Genomic DNA, 17,957 nt, shown 5'->3' with positions numbered 1-17,957 from the left:
GTCAAAAGCTGAAGGCTACTATACATTCGCTGTATATTTGCTGTGTAGTTGCAGCTGGCACTTGAAGTTCAACCTGTGTCCCGTTTTGATTCATATGTTGTTTCTTTCTTATTGATCCAAATTTGCATACATCAAATTCCTGAGAAGCCATTAGAATAACAAAGTTTGCAGTACAGTAGGGGACATGATGAGAGTCCTTGACTGGTTGACACTTGCCGAGTGATCAATTTAAATGTCCATGGATACACCATTTTAAAAATATTCATGTTCACAATGTTTACATATTGACACTCCCTACATACTGCTATGTATTACTAACACAGAGGTTACATTATTTTGTTGAGTCTTGCACCACTATGTATGACTGTCGATATTCCATACAGCTCACTCAATCCAGTATTGAAAGGTCTGTATTTAAGGAAAATGAGTTTTCAATGAATTGTGGGAAGATGTTATTGATATTTACTGGTCAAATTAGAATATGTCTTCTCCAGTCATAGTTTGGAATACTCGGAAGGAAGTTTATTCTAGCTGAATTAATTACATCTTATGAGGTTGCTGTTGGAGCACAACATGGCTGATTTGTTCATGGATCAATCAATCAAACAACATTTATAAAGAGGTGCTTATCACCCATAGGGTCTCAAGGCGCTATCTGGGGGACACGGGTCAGTCGAAGAGCCAGGTCTTTAGGTCTTTCCTGAACTGAGCCAGCGATGGAGCGACATTGTGTTCCAAGTCAGCGCGGCAAGGTAGGAGAAGGATCTTCCTCCAGTCATGTTCTTCCGTATCCTTGGGACGGTAGAGAGGGCCAGTTGTGCTAAGGGTGTTGCCTGGAGAGGTGTAGAAGGAGAGGTGGTGGTTGAGGTAGGCAGGTACGACGTTGTGGAGGGCCTTGTATGCGTGGGTCAGGAGTTTGAAGGTGATGCTTTTGTTCACATTGAGCCAGTGTAGGTCTCACCGGTGGGCAGAGATGTGGCGGGGATGTCCAAGATCAGTCTGGCCGCGCCGTTCTGTATTCTCTGGAGTGTTGATTGGAGTTTTTTGTTGATCCTGGCATAGAGAGTGTTCCCGTAGTCGAGTTCAATGCTGACGAGTGCCTGGGTGACTGTACTCCTTGTGTCGATGGGGATCCACTTGAAAATCTTCCAGAGCAGGCGAAGGGTGTGGAAGCATAATGAGGAGATGGCCTTGACAGGCCATGGACAGTGGTGAGTCGAGAATAATGCCGAGATTGCAGACGTGGTTGGTCGGAGGTGAGACAGTTCCGAGGCTGCTGGGCCACCAGGAGTCATCCCAAGTGGAAGTGGCAGGCCCCAGGAGGAGGACCTCAGTCTTGTCCGAGCTGAGTTTGAGGCAGTTGTTCCTCATCCAGTCTGCGACAGTCTTTATTTTGTTGTGAAAGTTATTTATGGCTGTTGATGGTTCGTCGGTGATGGAGAGAATGAGCTGTGTGTTATCAGTGTATGAGACGATTTTGAGCCCATGGTGTATGATGATCTCAGCAAGCGGGGTCATGTAGATGTTGAAGAGGGTGTGGCCCAGGGAGGAGCCCTGGGGAACTCAGAATCTGGTTTACATCGGCTTCGAAGTGAAAATTGGGAGCCTCCCTTTTGGGGTTCGGCCGGTGAGGAAGGAGCGGATCCATTCCAGGGATGGTTCCTATGAGGTGTAATGGTGGGCAATAAAGGGGGGGACTGGAATGTGACTGAGTATTTATCAAAGAAAGATTAATTCAGACGTTCCACACATCGCTTTTTTTGTTTTCCTCGTAACGAAGAGTGCATCAATAGCCTGTGCTAATAATTTATATTCTCCTGACATATTTCATTCATCAATACCATAGGCTTGATTACTTTCCAAGTGTTCCTCAATAACAAAAAAATCTTTCAACACCATATTCCAGGCTGTTTTTGACCATTTAATAATCATGAAATCATAAACATTATTCTATTGTTCCCTAATAATGTGGTTACTGGTGACGATGGCCTACCCGCAGAGCTGGTTAGGACCGGTACTCATATTTTTCATGAACTCCTGCAGGAATTGCACAGGCTCTCATCTGAATCTTAGAATATAACCACTATTCTTCTTTTCCTCTAGGAAGCCAAGGAATCATTGGAATGTGCCTCTTACCATCAACTCTCTTTATATACGAACAATAAGACTATATCAAGTCTTCGGTTCCACACCTTGCACCATTGAGTCATAATTTGGTTTTACCTAACCAGCTGGAGTTAATAGGATACAGCATGCAAATAGGCTTTCTACTTTATTTACTACAGCTGCTGTTTAGAGGGCACCAGGGACAATAACCCTGTTGGATGCTAAGAAGGCATTCAACGGTGTGGCCTTTTGCTTACTTCGAGAGCTTTCGCCTAGGGCTGGGTTTGGACAGGGTTGGTAAATATACCAAAGATTATAGCACTCTCAAAGCGTGGTTTTATCTGTTGGAAACTGCGTCAGCTTTTTAAAAATAATTAGAGGACAGTGGCAAGGGTGTCCTCTTTTACCTTTATTGCTTGCTTTGTATCATGAACCTTATATTTTACCGATGTTGGCAAGTTTAGCTACCTCCTGTCATCTTCAATAACTTCAAGGTTAAACTTATGGCTCATGTCAACGATATTGTGATTTATATTAGTATAGATAATGTTATCACAACACTTCCTACACCAAAGTCTGGCTACTGTTTTTTATTATGTTAGAAGTATTGATAGTGCGCACAGTTACCAGAGGGTGTCCTGGTTCTGGCTCTGATAAACCGGAAATAGCTGATGTCTAAATTCTAAAAAGCCAAGACTTGAGCTCTTTCCTGAAAGATAACAGACTACTGGTGGACCTAAGAGTCCCTCGTACTCCGCTGTTCGCCTTTCAATGCGCTCCCCGGCTCCTTCCTTCTCCACCACTGAATTCCTCCACCTTTCTCCCGATTGGGTGGCTCCAGTCCTTTTACGACCACCGATTTGCGCGGTTCTGGCAGGGAACCAATCGAGAGAGTAGCTTACCGGGTTGCTTCCGTGTGCAAGGGTAATTGATTCCAGATTTTGAAAGTGTTGAAGGAAAAGCTTCTCCTGCCCCAATCAGTTCTATTGAATATGGATACCACCAAAGTCTTGGTACCTGAAGATCGAAGATTTCTGTTGGGCTTGTTTCTGTTTCTTCTTCTTTTTTTTTGGACTTTGAATGGTCATAGTAGGGGATGAACGACTCATATGTTGACTTAACACATACATTTGTTTAATGTCGGTTGAATGTTTGTATATATGTACAGGTTATTTGTTATGAAATTCTAGTTTTTGTTATCAACAATTCCCTATGGAAATAATTTTCTTTTACATCAAATTCAATGTTTATCATTTATCTATTAAAAATCTTTTTACTTTTCTGAACTTTGCAATAATTATACTTTGCATTGATACCACTCTAGTGGAAACTCATATTATGTTTTCCTTATATGTTTAAGTGTGCAATGAGTATTTGACTATTGACAATAGAGGGACACTACTTTTTGTGTGCTCCATTCTCATTTCTCTATAGATTTAACATGTTGGTACAGGTATTCCTGTCCCGATACACATGCTGGACAACAGGCATGTTTTGAATGTATGAGCACCTAAACAATACTCGGTACTATAGGAATGTGCGGCAAGTCTTAGGCTTTCTGTTGTCCTATTCTTCCAATGAGAAAAAGAAAACCGGGCTTCTCTTAATGCCTGTAGGACCGCTGTTAGGTATTTGAGGTGGTCTGACCATGTTGTGCTAAATACTACAATGTCATCTAGATATGCTGCCGCATAAACTTGGTGGGGACGTAAGACCGTGTACATTAATCTCTGAAATGTGGCGGGAGCCCTGTGTAACCCAAAAGGTAAGACAGTAAACTGATATAACCCAGAGGGAGCCGAAAATGCGTTTTTTTCTTTATCTCCTGTTTTCAAAGGGATCTGGCAATATCCCTTCGTCAGGTCCAGAGTAGACATGTACCTGGCCTGGCATAATTTCTCTAACAACATTTATAAGAGGCATGGGATACGCGTCAAAATACGTGAGTTCATTAACCTTCCGGTAATCTACGCAAAACAGAGTGGTCCCATCCGGTTTGGGTACTAATACCACAGGGGAACACCAGGGACTGCTGGATGGCTCTATAATTCCTGCCTGTAACATGTGCTGAACTTCTTGGTCAATTAGGATTTTCTTGGCCTCAGGGACTCGATAGGGTCTTTGTCGTGCTATTGCCTCATTCTTGGTACGGATGCTGTGTTCTGCTAACGGGGTATGGCCGGGCTGTTGGGAGAAAACATCCATATAAGACTGTATCGTCTGAGTGAGTGGCGTTTTATGTACCTCTGAAAAGGATGCATTGATTTAAGGACTGCTTTCCTCTTGGTTTGTGGAAGGGAAAAAAAAAAAGGATATGGAATGTCTTCTCTATGGTCAGTGGTGATATGTTGGACCCTTTTTATATTTTCAGATTCATGCCATTTTTTTTAACGGATTGATGTGGTAGATCTGTTCTCTATTGTGTCTATGTGGAAGAGCCAGTTTATATGTTGTGGGGTTGATCTGCTCCAATACTTCGTAGGGTCCTTGCCACCGGGCTAACAATTTATTCTCACTACTGGGGAGAAGGACTAATGCTTTGTCCCCTACGTTAAGAGTACGAAGCACACTTCTGGTGTCATATCCCTTTTTCTGTTTTTCTTGGGCTTCACGGAGACTGGTATGGGCTTTTTCCCAGACCGATTGTAAATTCTCCCTCAATTCTTTAGTATAGGTCAGTAGGTCTTTCGCTTCCTCATCTGTCTCTTCCCACTATTCAACTAACATTTCGAGTAGAGTGCGGGGTGGTCGACCAAATAACAGTTCGAAGGGACTATGACCAAGGGATTTTTGAGTATAGGTACGTATTGCATATAGTACAAGGGGTAATTTTCTTTCCCAATCCCTTCCGTCTTCGGCTATACTCTTCCTGAGTAATGATTTAATGGTCTTGTTGTAGCGTTCTAGGAGACCGTCAGTTTGGGGGTGATACACTGAGGTTCGGATTTGTTTTATTCCCAAGGTTTTACTGACTTCCGCCATTAGTCGCGACATGAATGGGGTGCCCTGATCAGTTCAAATTTCTTTAGGGAACCCGACCGGTGATAAAATTCAATCATTGCTTGGGCTACTACTTTTGTGTGTATGCTGGGAAGGGGTATAGCCTCGGGATACCGAGTGGCATAATCCACCAATACAAGAACATACTGTCTCCCTCTACTGGAGGGAGTGAGGGGACCGATAATGTCCATGCCCACCCTGGTGAATGGGATTTCTATTACTGGGAGGGGTTGTAACGGGGCAGGAGGTTGAGTGACCGGGTTATACAGTTGGCATTTCTGACAATTCAGGCAATATCTACGTATATCCCCGTAGACTCCGGGCCAATAGAATTTTCGGAGGATTGCCTCCTCGTTTTTTTCCCGTCCGAGATGTCCCTCCCCTTGATCCCCATGAGCTAACTGCAAAACCTGTTGCCGGTAGCTACCAGGGACTACTAATTGTCTCTGTCTGTCATCACTAGACTGGGGAAGTCTATATAATAGGTGGTTATGGATGTGGAATGTCGGTCCCATCCTGGGTTCCTCGTTACTCAGTGCCCTCTCCCATGCATTCTTTAAGGAGGGATCCTCCCTCTGGCTCTGTCTAGAGTCTCCGGCTACCGTATATACCTTGCCTATGGCTCCTGTGGTAGTCTTGTTGCTCTTTTAGTCTTTGCCCCAGTATTGTTGTCTCTGGATTCGTTTCTGTCTTTTACTTAAATGTTCCTTGGGTGGCTGGGTTTTGGCTACCTCCGGGTCGTAGGGCACTTCTTCCCACCATTTTTTCATCAGATGTTCCTCTCCTGCTTTAATCAACAATTGACTAAAGGCAGTATAATCCGTCCCAATGATAAGGTCTTCTTCAAGGTGTGGTAACACCCCCACCTTGAGACTTTCCTCTTCGCTCCTCCACTGAAACTTAATTATAGCCACCGGATAATAGGCTTGGTCCCCATGTACACAGGCGATTAAGACATGGGTCTGGGGTATGTCTTGTCTGGGCTCCACCAGGTCTTTACGTATAACGCTCTGACTGCAACCAGAGTCTACCAAGGCTATACTCTCTTTTCCATTAAGGAGGATTGGGAGGGTATATGTAGGTTTTGTTTCTCCTACCCAGAATACCCTCCCTTTGGTGACCCCGATTTCCATTGGTTCTTCCATATCCTTTTGTTTGTGCGGGCAATACTGCGCAATGTGACCCCATTCTGAACAATGATAACATTGAGGTCAGGTTGCAGGAAGTGGGGTTTGGAGCAGATGTGGTACACGTACTCGTTCTGGATCATGTGAACCCTGAGGTCGTGGGTTAAGTCCTTTTCCTATATTAGGGCGCACAGGGGAGGGAGCCGGGTGTCGACTGGGGTTGGCCTTAAAATCTGGGCTCCTATGGAAAGCGCAAGCCAGTTCGATAGCCGAATTCATTGCTTAAGCCGGGGTGTTGGCGAACCCAATTCCGGGTGGAAGTGGGCAAGGCATCCAAAAATTGCTCTAATACTATGACGTCAAACATCTCCTCACAAGACCTTTCCGTGGGACGCAACCATCGTCCAGCAGCGTGTTGGACCCTATAATAAAGTGTACGTGGGCTTTCCGGAAGGAGACACTTCATGTGACGGAACCGTGATCGATAACTCTCGCTGTCCAGTCCTACCCTTTCTAAGATGGTCTTTTTGATATCTTTATAGGGAAGAGTACCAGTAGGATTTATGGCTTGGTACGTTGCTTGTAATTGTCCTGTTAATAGTGGCGCAATGTATTGACCCCATTTTTCTTCGAGCCAGCTGGCAGAACTAGCTACCCTCTCGAAATTCAGAAAGAAGGAGTCTGGATCGTCTTGGTCTTGATACTTTTGTAGCACACTACTTGGTACATTGGGGCGTACCTTTGTATGAGCAATGGTTTCTGTTAGCTTACTTAGTGCAGTCTCATGGACGAGTTGGCTGTTTGCCATAATTGTGGCCTGACTTTTAAGGGCGGTTTGTAAGGCCTCACGCTCCTCTTTCGCGTAATTCATCTGCTGCTCCCACATCAACTGGAGATGACGTTGTCCTTCCGCCAGCTGGGCTATGACATCCGCCATTGGTGGGCTTTTCCTCCATTTTGATTGTGAGGGGGTCGGCTACAATCCCACTTCTGACACCACTTTGTATCAGGTTGGCCGATCAAATACACCAGACTGACCGTTTTGAGTGATAGGTAAATTGCTTTTATTGCTCTTTATATAGGGTCAACGGGGTTGTGGGAGGTTGGCTTGTAGGTAGGGGTTGGTGAGTCTCTTCGGTCTTCTGGCCGTTAATCTCGTCTTCTTTCTTCCTCTTCTGGCTTGGCCACGCTTCTTCTGAAGCGTGGCAGGCTCATTCGTATGCTCCCCGGGGCCAGCGATCCTCGTCACAGTGTCGGGTCCACAAGAGTCCTGACTCCGGCTCCACTTCAGGCTGTCGAATATGGGTCCTGGCGTCTTCCGGTTCTTCCTCGTCCCTCGTACTCCGCTGTTCGCCTTTCAATGCGCTCCCCGGCTCCTTCCTTCTCCACCACTGAATTCCTCCACCTTTCTCCCGATTGGGTGGCTCCAGTCCTTTTACGACCACCGATTTGCGCGGTTCTGGCAGGGAACCAATCGAGAGAGTAGCTTACCGGGTTGCTTCCGTGTCACCAGGGGCAGAGACAGCACAAGTCCTCATCGTGAGCGGGTCGGCCCAGTCCGACCCGTCACAATGTGTTTGGTGCATCCTGTGTACTTGATCTGCTCTTGGAAAAGTACCATAGCCATTATCTGGCTGATTGCAATTTTACTTCATTATAATATGTTGAATTTTAGAGTTAAATCAGTTCTATTTGAGAAAATTCACAAGAATGGCATGGTTGGCATCAAAGAAACATAAAGCTCAAAATGTGTTTGATGTACATATAAAGTCATTGGTTAAGATACCACATAGTACCTAACATTATTCCCTATACTTTAAACTGGCACAGGGGAATGGAGGGAGGATGATGATGCAGACAGAGTGCGAGATAGAGAGACAGCTCACAGTCTATAAATTGAAAGAAGACCAACTCAAATGAAAACCTTGCTCAGGCTCCATAACAGAGTACAAATTAACCCATAAAGGGGGTTAGGAATTGTAAAATATTAAACACATAGCATTCTAATCAGAATCCAGTATACCTCTCTATTTTTTCTCTGTAGGAAATCCTAGGCCAGCTGAAGTTGGATAAACAAGTGGACCTTGTCATCCTTAGCTACTAGAATTTTGCTGAGATCGCACAGGAATGCAGCAAAATATATGCAGCGCATCTATTTTTCAAAATGTTTGGAGTTTTTGCTACATTGTGTGCGTCCTGTAACTCAGATAATGGAAAATCAAGCCTTTGTATCATCTGATGGCTGGATCTCTAACTTTTCCTGCAGCACCTTAACTGTTGCTATTTGTTTTGGACTACACAAGTCCATCTGGATTTACCATCCATGGCCTCTCGCAGGAATGTGGGTTATGCTGCAGGACTCCAAAGAAAATGCAGGGCTGTCCAAAAGGTCTAAGGATTTCGGAAACTGTAACAGAAGGGACTTAACATCTTTTCCTCTCAACAGCGGCGGAAGCCAGAGTGCCTGCATTCTTGAAACTCTTAAAGCAATTTTGAGTGTTCAGTGTCTCTCAGTAGGCGCACTGCGGCACCTGTTGTGCACTCCTTAAAACTGCCATGCTGACACCGGTTTCTCTGGGGTTCTGGGTTTTCGGTCTCCCCTGCCATACTTTCAACTGGAAATCTTGGGATCGAGCCATATTTGCAAACCTTGATGCCTTATCGTTCTACTGGTGTTCCAAAAAAGCTATTATGTGGTCTATATTTCCAGTAGCCGCATCGAAATCCGTTAGGAGGTGCAGTAGAAGTGCTCATCCCTGAGTCATGTTGGCCTCCAGAGGTATGTGTCTGCCCCCATAACACCAGACTGATGATTGGTTCCAGTCTGTCTGAGGCAAAAAAAAAAAACTGCTTTTGTTTGTAGCATTTCCTGATCCCTTAAAAGTATGTTTTTCATTTGATTTCCTTCTCAGCTGTGCTTCCTGTTGTTTATAACAGCTAAGCATCAGCCCCTTGCCAGCAAAACACCGCTACACAAGTCGTCACAAACTGTAATCACACATCAGAAGTGGAAGCAAAAGACTCATCTGAACTCTACCAATATCAGCTGTACTAGATTCAAACCTCCTGCGTTCCCTGCCGCCAAACTAGTGGGTCGCATAAGAAAAACTGTGCAGTGTAAGTTCACTACAAAGACTTTGCACTACTGCAGACACAAGCATAGTGGATCTTCTCTCTTGGTGTTACAGCCTGGCCCATAACAATTCTCAGGCCTGCATCTCGTACATCATTGGTGCATCACGCGTAGCCATGGCCTGCACCATTATCCTAGGTGTCATCTCTGATCAACAGGAGGAGAACTGGGCTTCATTTATACAGTCTTTCTAGCATATGGGGGATTACATGGTCTCCACAACAGACACAATATCACCAGTCAGCTCAGACGTACAAATCTTCCTCCCATCAGCTCACACAAACCCCAGTGTCGCTGGACCCAGTCAGGGAAGGAGAGCCACATCAGAGCTGCTTTATTTTCCCTGGAAATATCTGTCAGCTTTTAAATTGTGCGCAGGAAACTATTTTCTATAGTCCCCAGTTATGAGATTGTAGATGTGTATTCAGTTCAACAGCAACCAATTATTGATGGAAATCACATATATGATGAGCTACATTTATATTCACAAACCAAGTTAAAACTGTACTTACCCCTCCTCGACATTCAAAGAGCCACTCCAGCCGACATCATAGTGCATTTCTTCCTTGCCCTTCTTGTTTGTTTTCCATTTTGCTGGGTTTGAAAACAGAGAATAAATTCAACTAAAATACTACAATAACCCAAAAGAGGTTTGTTATCCTATTATGGAAATATTTCCAACTCAAACGTCTACACTATGCATACCTATATGAGAACTTTTCGAATTCTTTTAATAAGACAGACAGAGTAACAACTAACCAAAGGCTAAAGAAATCATACAACCACAATCTAAGAAAATGAAATCAATTGCTGTTTTTTACATGTTGCACTGCAGTAAGGTTGCTTTACAACACGGCTAAAAGTAAGAAAAAAAGCACTATCACGCAGACAATATTGACCGTGACACAGCGTTTTTTCTTTTTTTTTTTTCCTTTAATCCACATTGCACAGGAGCGCAACTGCTGTGCAACATGTACAAAAAACATTGCCAAAGCCAACAGATTTTGCATAGGCAAAACCTTCTGGCTTTGCCAATGCTTGTTCACTGATTTTCTCTCTGCTATGACGGATGATAGTCCAATATGAGGAGGTGAGGTAAGAGATGGAATCGAAATGAAATCAAATTAAAGAAAAAATGAGTTATACTTAGGCTTCTATTGCACCACCTCTTGCACAGCCTCCCATACACAGACGCACTTGACCAAATGGCACAGTCTGAGCTCCCATGTCTTCTTAGTCAAAAGCTGTGCCAGTGCGCTGTCTGCGTGCCATACCCACTCTCAGCACCTGTGCCCACTTCAGTGAGAGGAGACCTCCTTCCCCCAACTGGAGAAACAGGGAAGTGGGTTTGATCAGTTTCAGGGTGCTTTTTGTCTTTACATATTTCACTAACATTATTAGCCAATCGGAAAGAACACCTCTGAAGGTTGGGGTGTCCACACTGTATGGTTTTATTCTACATGTACAAAATCATCATTAAGGGCCCGATTACGACCTTGGCGGATGGGATAATCTATCACAAACATGACGGATATCCCACCCGCCGTATTACAAGTTCCATTACAGCCTATAGAACTTGTAAAACGGCGGGAGGGATATCAGTCAGGTTTGTGTTGGATTATCCCATCCATCAAGGTCGTAATCAGGCCCTAAGTGTGTGTCTTCAATGCATTTCCGATATACTGTACAAAAACGTTTTAATTAATTTTGACTGTAAGTTTGGTGGGTATGCGCATCACTCTTGTTTGCCATGGTAAACTTGGGTATACAGTTTAGGTGACTTTAAAGGCAGGGATTGCACTTCAACAAAAACATGGGGTGTAAATATGCAGATGTAATTCCTTATGTCAGATTTTCAAGCAAGATGAAAGAACAGCTCTGAGCACTGCCCGGGGCTGACTATTCCGTCAGCCTTCTGAAGTCACCACAATGAGTCCCAATGAGTTGGGTAATATTGACACTCATTTGAGTGATACGAAGTTATTTAGTTTGGGCTTTGCACCACATTAATAATCAGTATATACATTTACTTCTTTGTATACAGGCAATAGAATTTGTCCTTTTATGTTATTATTCAAAATTAGCACTAAAAAATAAAATTTTAGAAAATGACCATGTGCTGCTGAAGTAGCATGGACTGCAGCACAAGGACTGGAACAGTCACAGCCTCAGCATCACTTCACACCAGGGCATATCAATGAGGAAAAGGTGGGTGTTTCCTGTTAGTTAATGCCCCGCCAGAGGAGTCCAAACTGTCTAAGGCCTTACCTACAAGTGCATCAAAAGAACAGAAAGTATCAGAGCTCGAGCTCCGTTACTGTAATAATGAACTGCAAAAAATGCATACTAACTGACTGTCAGAAAGCAGATATTGCCTACATGTAAGTATGGCTTAAAGAAAAAATAAAAATAAAAGCAGAGACCGCAGTGGGAGGACACTGGCCACTGGAAGCAATACTTGGTCCAGGCTCCACGACAGGATGGCATGATGAAAACTCGACTCAAAGCCGAGGAGGAAGACTGAGGAGGTACTGACCAGTAGTAAGCAAGGAAACAATAGTGATGTGGGGGCTATGTAAGGATCAGCCAAGGGTAAGTATAGTGACGTGGAAGCCAGCCATTGGTAAGGAAAGGTAAGTAATAGATGTGCTCCAAGTCCCTTTTAAGATTTGTTTTTTTAATACACAAGATTTCACAAGCACAGCGCAAGCGCCGTGCAAGTGAAACCTAAAAAAAAAAAAAAAATTGACAAGGCCACCTCTGATGTTCTATCACTCCACGGTTGGTACATTCACCTCCATTAAAGTGGACAATGATAGAATCTAGTACCTACAATGTTTAAGGAGGCAAACCTTCCGGATGAGATGCAACATAAAATACAAGTTAAGTACTATTTTAAGGAGGTTACCACTGTATGCTCAACTTAAGACATGGAGCTGGATAAGCGGATGCAAGTAATAAACCAACATGATATCTGTAAAATCAACTATAATAGAATCAATAATAGCAAAACTGACTATTTTGACTTTCGCAGAACCCATATAAGTAAAATAAATAGAAAAGGACGTTAACCTACAGTTGCAATGGCAAGGGAGAAATGACAAAAATTTGTGCAATCTCGTTATCCGTGGGAGTCGTGGCACTGGCTCTGATAAACCGGAAATAGCTGATGTCTAAATTCTAAAAAGCCAAGTCTTAAGCTCTTTCCTTAAAGATAACTCTCTCCTTTATCACAAAATGCCTTTATGAGACTATAAAACTGCAAAAAAGGAAAAACATAAACCAATTGGTACATTAAAAAAAAAAAATACTAGCGTGTAGGATCTATCTATTCATTAAGGCTTGACCTTCACAGAGAACGCTCAAAGATGGTGGAGTTATAGTAATCAAACACTCACATTTTTACCAAGTGCATTTGAGGTTCTCCAGCTAAGATGTTGAAAATATAGCAGAAAGAGCACATTGCCGTGCAGAATTTGATGATCCCCGCGTTCTTTTTATCTACATGCAACTTTTCAGAGCGTTTTTACTTTTCATCCACTGCAGATTTACATTTTTTTAAAAATATTTAACACATTTATTATATCAAACAACACAAAGAATTGTGTGCATCATCTATATGCACAACTGCCTTACTGAAAGAAGAAATCCACCTCTTCTTTCGTAAAACGTAAATGTATGTTAATAGAGGACTACCTACATGCAAGTATGTGTGGTCTGAAAAATACGTCTTGGGCATACCAGGAGATGTAGGGGCATACTCACTGCAAATAGGATCTCGCTGCAAAGATTACATGACTTTCACAGGAATAAGCATGGGAACCTGCGCCTACCCTACTTTCCATGAGTACATCTGGAAACGTCCGTCATGTATCAATATGAGAGTGAAAATGTACAACTTTCTTTGAGAACCGGGTCTTTCATTTCGAATCCCAATTTTACTTGCATACCTCTCTATCTCCATACACCTCATTTCTTGCACCTGCAAGCACCTGAAGTCTTCTGAATCAGAGAAGGTGCATTAATATGAAGGTGTTTTACAGTGAGGGAGAAAACAGCTGAAAGAATGTTAAAATTTGTACATCTACAAGCAGACGAAAGCTGTCATTTAACTGGAAATGTCATGGCAACACATTTCAATACTGTGTGTGAATAAGGTACCACCAAGCTCAACCTCTATGAAGGGGTCTTCAAAAGATGTTTATTTCAACAACTTAAGTTGAAATATCTGCATCACTGACGCCCTTTTCCATAAACATTTCAGCTCATGATTCTCTGGTAGCCAAAATTGTACATTATACAACGTGCACCAACTACGAAAGCTCTATCAATAGTAGATCCAGCTACTTAACTGACCTAGAAGTCCGCTTTAGAATCGCCTTGCAGAAGGTGAGAGCTAGCTCATTTAGCATGAGGGTTTTTATTGACTGACCGCCAAGGACAATATGGATGTGTTCAGAGATGTACTTTCAACACTCAACTACACTCAATATGCCAGTGAACAGAACGCTCCCACCCAATAACAGTAATGTGCAGATAACTGTAGTGATTAACTGAGTGTTCAAAATTGTAGTTCCTATGCTTTAATACGGCGTTTACCAATTAGTAGATAGATGTGATAAAGCATGAATTTAACGCTGTCCCTTGTGTCACAAAAGTCGTCAGAACGTGACAAGTTTAAGTTTATAACGTGAAATAGTGGAAAACTAATGTAGAAAGCTGCAGTGACACACATTTTAAATGTGCAATTTCCTTGTATTTCAAAATTGACATAGGTGCCTTTTGATTTAAATCACGTTAGAAAGTTAAAAGTTATGTTAAAATGTAATTTAGACTCAAGACTAACTGTGAAAGAGAAAACGATATTGAATTTCTAATGATTAAAGATTATTTTATGAGACTGAAGACACGTACAAAAATGAAACAATGCAATTTTCTGTTATATTTCATCAAATGCAATAACGTTTTTCCATTTATATGAAATGTTTTACTTATTTTGATTAAATATTATTAATGTTGAATTTACAAGTTTGTATGTTATATGTGTCTAAATTGTTGGGGGTCTGGATGTAAATTTTGTTGATGGTTCACCACACATCTTTCTGGGTTAAAGATCCATCGACATGTCTGAATGCGTTTGATTCCTGCAAATAATGAAAAATGCGACTCCAGTCTGGTAGCAGACTAGTGGTTCCATCCCATAAGAGGGGGCACCATATTTATGTTTAGTGTTAGGGAGTTGGGATTGATCCCATGTCATTGTCCAGTCCAAGCATTGTCTGCCCTGTAATTTGTCCAATGGTCCATTCCAGAGATTGATGAAGTTCCAGCATTGTGACAACAAGTGACGTGTTGCATGAGGATAAATAGGGTTTTGTGCTTGCAATGCTTCAGGCTTGAAGATTGGGGTGAAGTGTGATGTTGGGAAGTGTTTTGCAGAGTCGTCATACTCAAAATGATTGTGTTGTTTTGTGCTAAAAAAATTCCATGGTTGTTGTAGTTGACGGGTCCGTCATGGCCTAAGATGCTGGGATAACGCACAAGTGTAGAAGACACTTGGTTAATTTATTGTCTGCAGTGAGGTACTTGTCATGAGGTGCCATAGACAATGGCAATAGTTTTTCTTGAGTGAGTGTGAGTTGTTGGTTGCTATTAGCTGAATCCTGAGTGAACGTGGAGGATCCATACCAACTGGGGTGAGAATTATTGGTCAGGTTTCACTTGTCGTGTAATTGTGAAAGCTACAGTCAGAAATGCAGCCTGTACAGTTTTCGGAGTATTTGAGTTTCCTACTTATAGTGTGCAAACAGGATGTTACTTTTTTTGCTCAAAATTTTTGCATTAGGTGTGAGCGAGCAATTGTGTGACAGACACTTGTGAAGCGATTGCAGCTACTGAGAGAAGTGAGTGTGACATATTTTGCTCCGCTGGTATAGGCCCGTTACTGTGAAGCCACGTTGGTGCTGGTGGACAGAACCGTGATGCTATAGTTTGAGAAAAAGCTTGCGAAAAGGATTGTGGGATTAAAATTATCACAGTGGTGTCCTCTCCACGTCTTTGGCGGTCTGCTTTTAGGACTGCCAAAGCCGTAATGAGGCCTTAATCTGATAATTTTAGACAAGTTGAAGAGAGTCATGTGCAAATTAAAGGCTCCTTCAAGACCTGCACAATCTGAAGTCCTTGTTATTTAGAAGTGTTTTTCAAAACAGAAAGCAACAAAAAAATGAGAATAAAATGTAGATTGTAGTTAAGACATTAGCAGAATGGAATGGACAACAAACAGTGTGGAGAGCCATCACATTAGAAGGCCTAAGAATGTTTCCAGCTATTACTGAAGAAAAGGAAGAAAGCACTGAGCCTAAGGCAAGAAATAAATAAACAGCAAAGGCAGAGCAGACAGCAGAAGATGAGGGTAAAAAGACAGTCACAAATGTGAGTGACTCGGAAGATGAGTTCATAAATCAGCTTCTGATGAATCGTCCCCCAATGTATCATTCAGTTGAGGCAGAAACGAATAGTGAAGCAGTACAGAACGTAGACCTGAATGTGCCAACTGCTCCAGTTGCACAGATCCTGAATCAGACAGTTTCAGGTATACCTACAAATTCAGTGGCACAAGTGCCTGTGGTGTATCTACCAGTTCCAACTGCTAATACAGCACAGTCCATTGCAAGCCCAGTTATGCATCAGGTAATGCCAAGTTCTAATGTGAATCAGATGGAGCAAACACCTAATGTGACCATGTCTGTGCAGAATTTTAACCAGATTCAACCTATGCCCATGTATACGTCTGTGCAGACACTGCCAAATATTACCCCAAATCAAACAGGACAGACGTTCAGTACTGTTTTAACAGGTCAAATTACTGGAATGACAATTCCACAGAATCAGACAAATTTGATGGGTCCTGAAGCACTAACAGTTCCTGTGGCTATAGGTACAGTTGTTCCCTTGTATGCTTCAGGGAACCCCGGAATTAATGCCCATTCAATGAATGTTTCAGCAGTTCCTGAAACGCCAGCTGCATCAGCTGGCATATTACCAATTAGTATACAGAGATCAGTATATTCAAACAATTCGGGGATGGAGAGAATAGCTTCTTTTGTCCAACCTTTGACACATACACAAATTGCAGAACCTAACCAGATGTTAAATCAAGCAGCACCAGTTCTTGATGCAAGGTTTCCACAGGAAACATGCCTGCACCTGATCAGATCACAAGTGTACATTGCAGTACCCTGCAAGATGTGCCCCAGAGAAATAATATCAGTTTGCAACGTCTTTCAGCACAAGGGTTAACAGATTGGTTAAAACAATCGGAGTCTGCATGGTGCAACAAGTGGTAACATTAGATCAGAAGAGAGACCATAGAGAGACAGAACAGTGAACGTGCCCAGATTGAAATTAGAATTAAATGAATTTATTCTGGGAACGTTAGACATTGAGCAATTGGAAACATACACAGAATAAGGATGTCACTCAATGTGCAGGACAGACTTATGAAAAGTAAGCAGAATTGGCAGAGAAATATGAAGTGGATTTAGAAAAATCAAAACCTTTAAAGAGACATTACAGATTAGAGTTTAGTAACAAAGATATTCTCAACATGAGATCCCCCGGAATTGGAATGCACATTAAGGAATTAATTACATATATTCAAACATAGGGAGCATTAGATAAATGGGAAGGCAATTGAGCAAAGAAAAGAGGCCAGAAGAAAGCAAAGCAGAATTTGTCTCCGACATGAGCAAATCAAGGTGAGGACAATGTAAAAAATAAAAATTATGCCTATGAGAGAAATACCAGGTTGCGTTTATGTGCATGTACCCTGGAGGAGGAGTGATATACTGTCATTCACTAATGATTACCTGAGGTTGAGAGAGAAGCCAGCAGTGCTACAAGCCAACAGAGAGATTTGAGAAACTTTCAAAATACATGTGGAAAGATTTGAATATGTTGTTTGACACTGTGGTTCCAGCTGGCTTGTGGACTGAGTTAAAAAGAAGTGTTGATTGGCCAGAAGGTGAACCTCCAAGACATCCTTTAACAGGTGTGCCGTCTGAAGATGTGATGAAAAAGTATTATAAGGTAATTGAATTTCTGAATAACAAAGTGTCTCCAAAAAATATTGACTTGAAGAAAATTGACAGGATATCACAGGAAACTAAAGAGTCTATTCATGCATATTATGAGAGATTGATGTAAGTTATCAAACAGCATTTTGGTAGAGAAAAGATATAGATCATTTTGTTTTTAGATTTGTGCGAGGATTGAAACCAGACACTAGTACAATGATTCAGCAGCACTTCATTTGCTGGCAGAACAAGCCCATTAATGAGATCCTGTAGTATGCAAGGTACTGAATCGATGAAATTGAACTGGAGCAGAAAAAGTTGAGGGAGAAGTGATGATGATGCAATTGAAAGCTGCACCGGAAGGAAGTCAGAGCCTACCAATGATGGTGAATACAAGTGGAATGCATGGTGTGCAATAGCAAGTTAGCAATGTGGTTCAGTTTAGAGGTAGGGGATGCAGTGGTCCTGTAGATCAGAGTGGAAATCAGGTCGATATTCAGTCTTTAAAGAAAACAA

The 17,957-nt window shown here is 42.3% G+C and overlaps 1 protein-coding gene across 3 annotated transcripts in view; it reads right to left on the bottom strand.

The window, feature by feature from the left end:
* RAB3GAP2 (RAB3 GTPase activating non-catalytic protein subunit 2) overlaps window positions 1–17,957 on the bottom strand; it is a 695,385-nt gene that overhangs the window by 510,799 nt on the left and 166,629 nt on the right. For all 3 annotated transcript variants that reach the window (XM_069233869.1, XM_069233867.1, XM_069233868.1), the window contains one exon: window positions 9,879–9,960. In XM_069233869.1, coding sequence (XP_069089970.1) covers window positions 9,879–9,960 — 82 coding nt within the window. The remainder of the gene's footprint in view (window positions 1–9,878; window positions 9,961–17,957) is intronic.

The sequence above is a fragment of the Pleurodeles waltl genome, chromosome 5 (genome assembly GCF_031143425.1).
Source record: "Pleurodeles waltl isolate 20211129_DDA chromosome 5, aPleWal1.hap1.20221129, whole genome shotgun sequence".
NCBI lineage: Eukaryota > Metazoa > Chordata > Amphibia > Caudata > Salamandridae > Pleurodeles > Pleurodeles waltl.
This window is presented reverse-complemented; position numbering and strand designations above follow the sequence as displayed.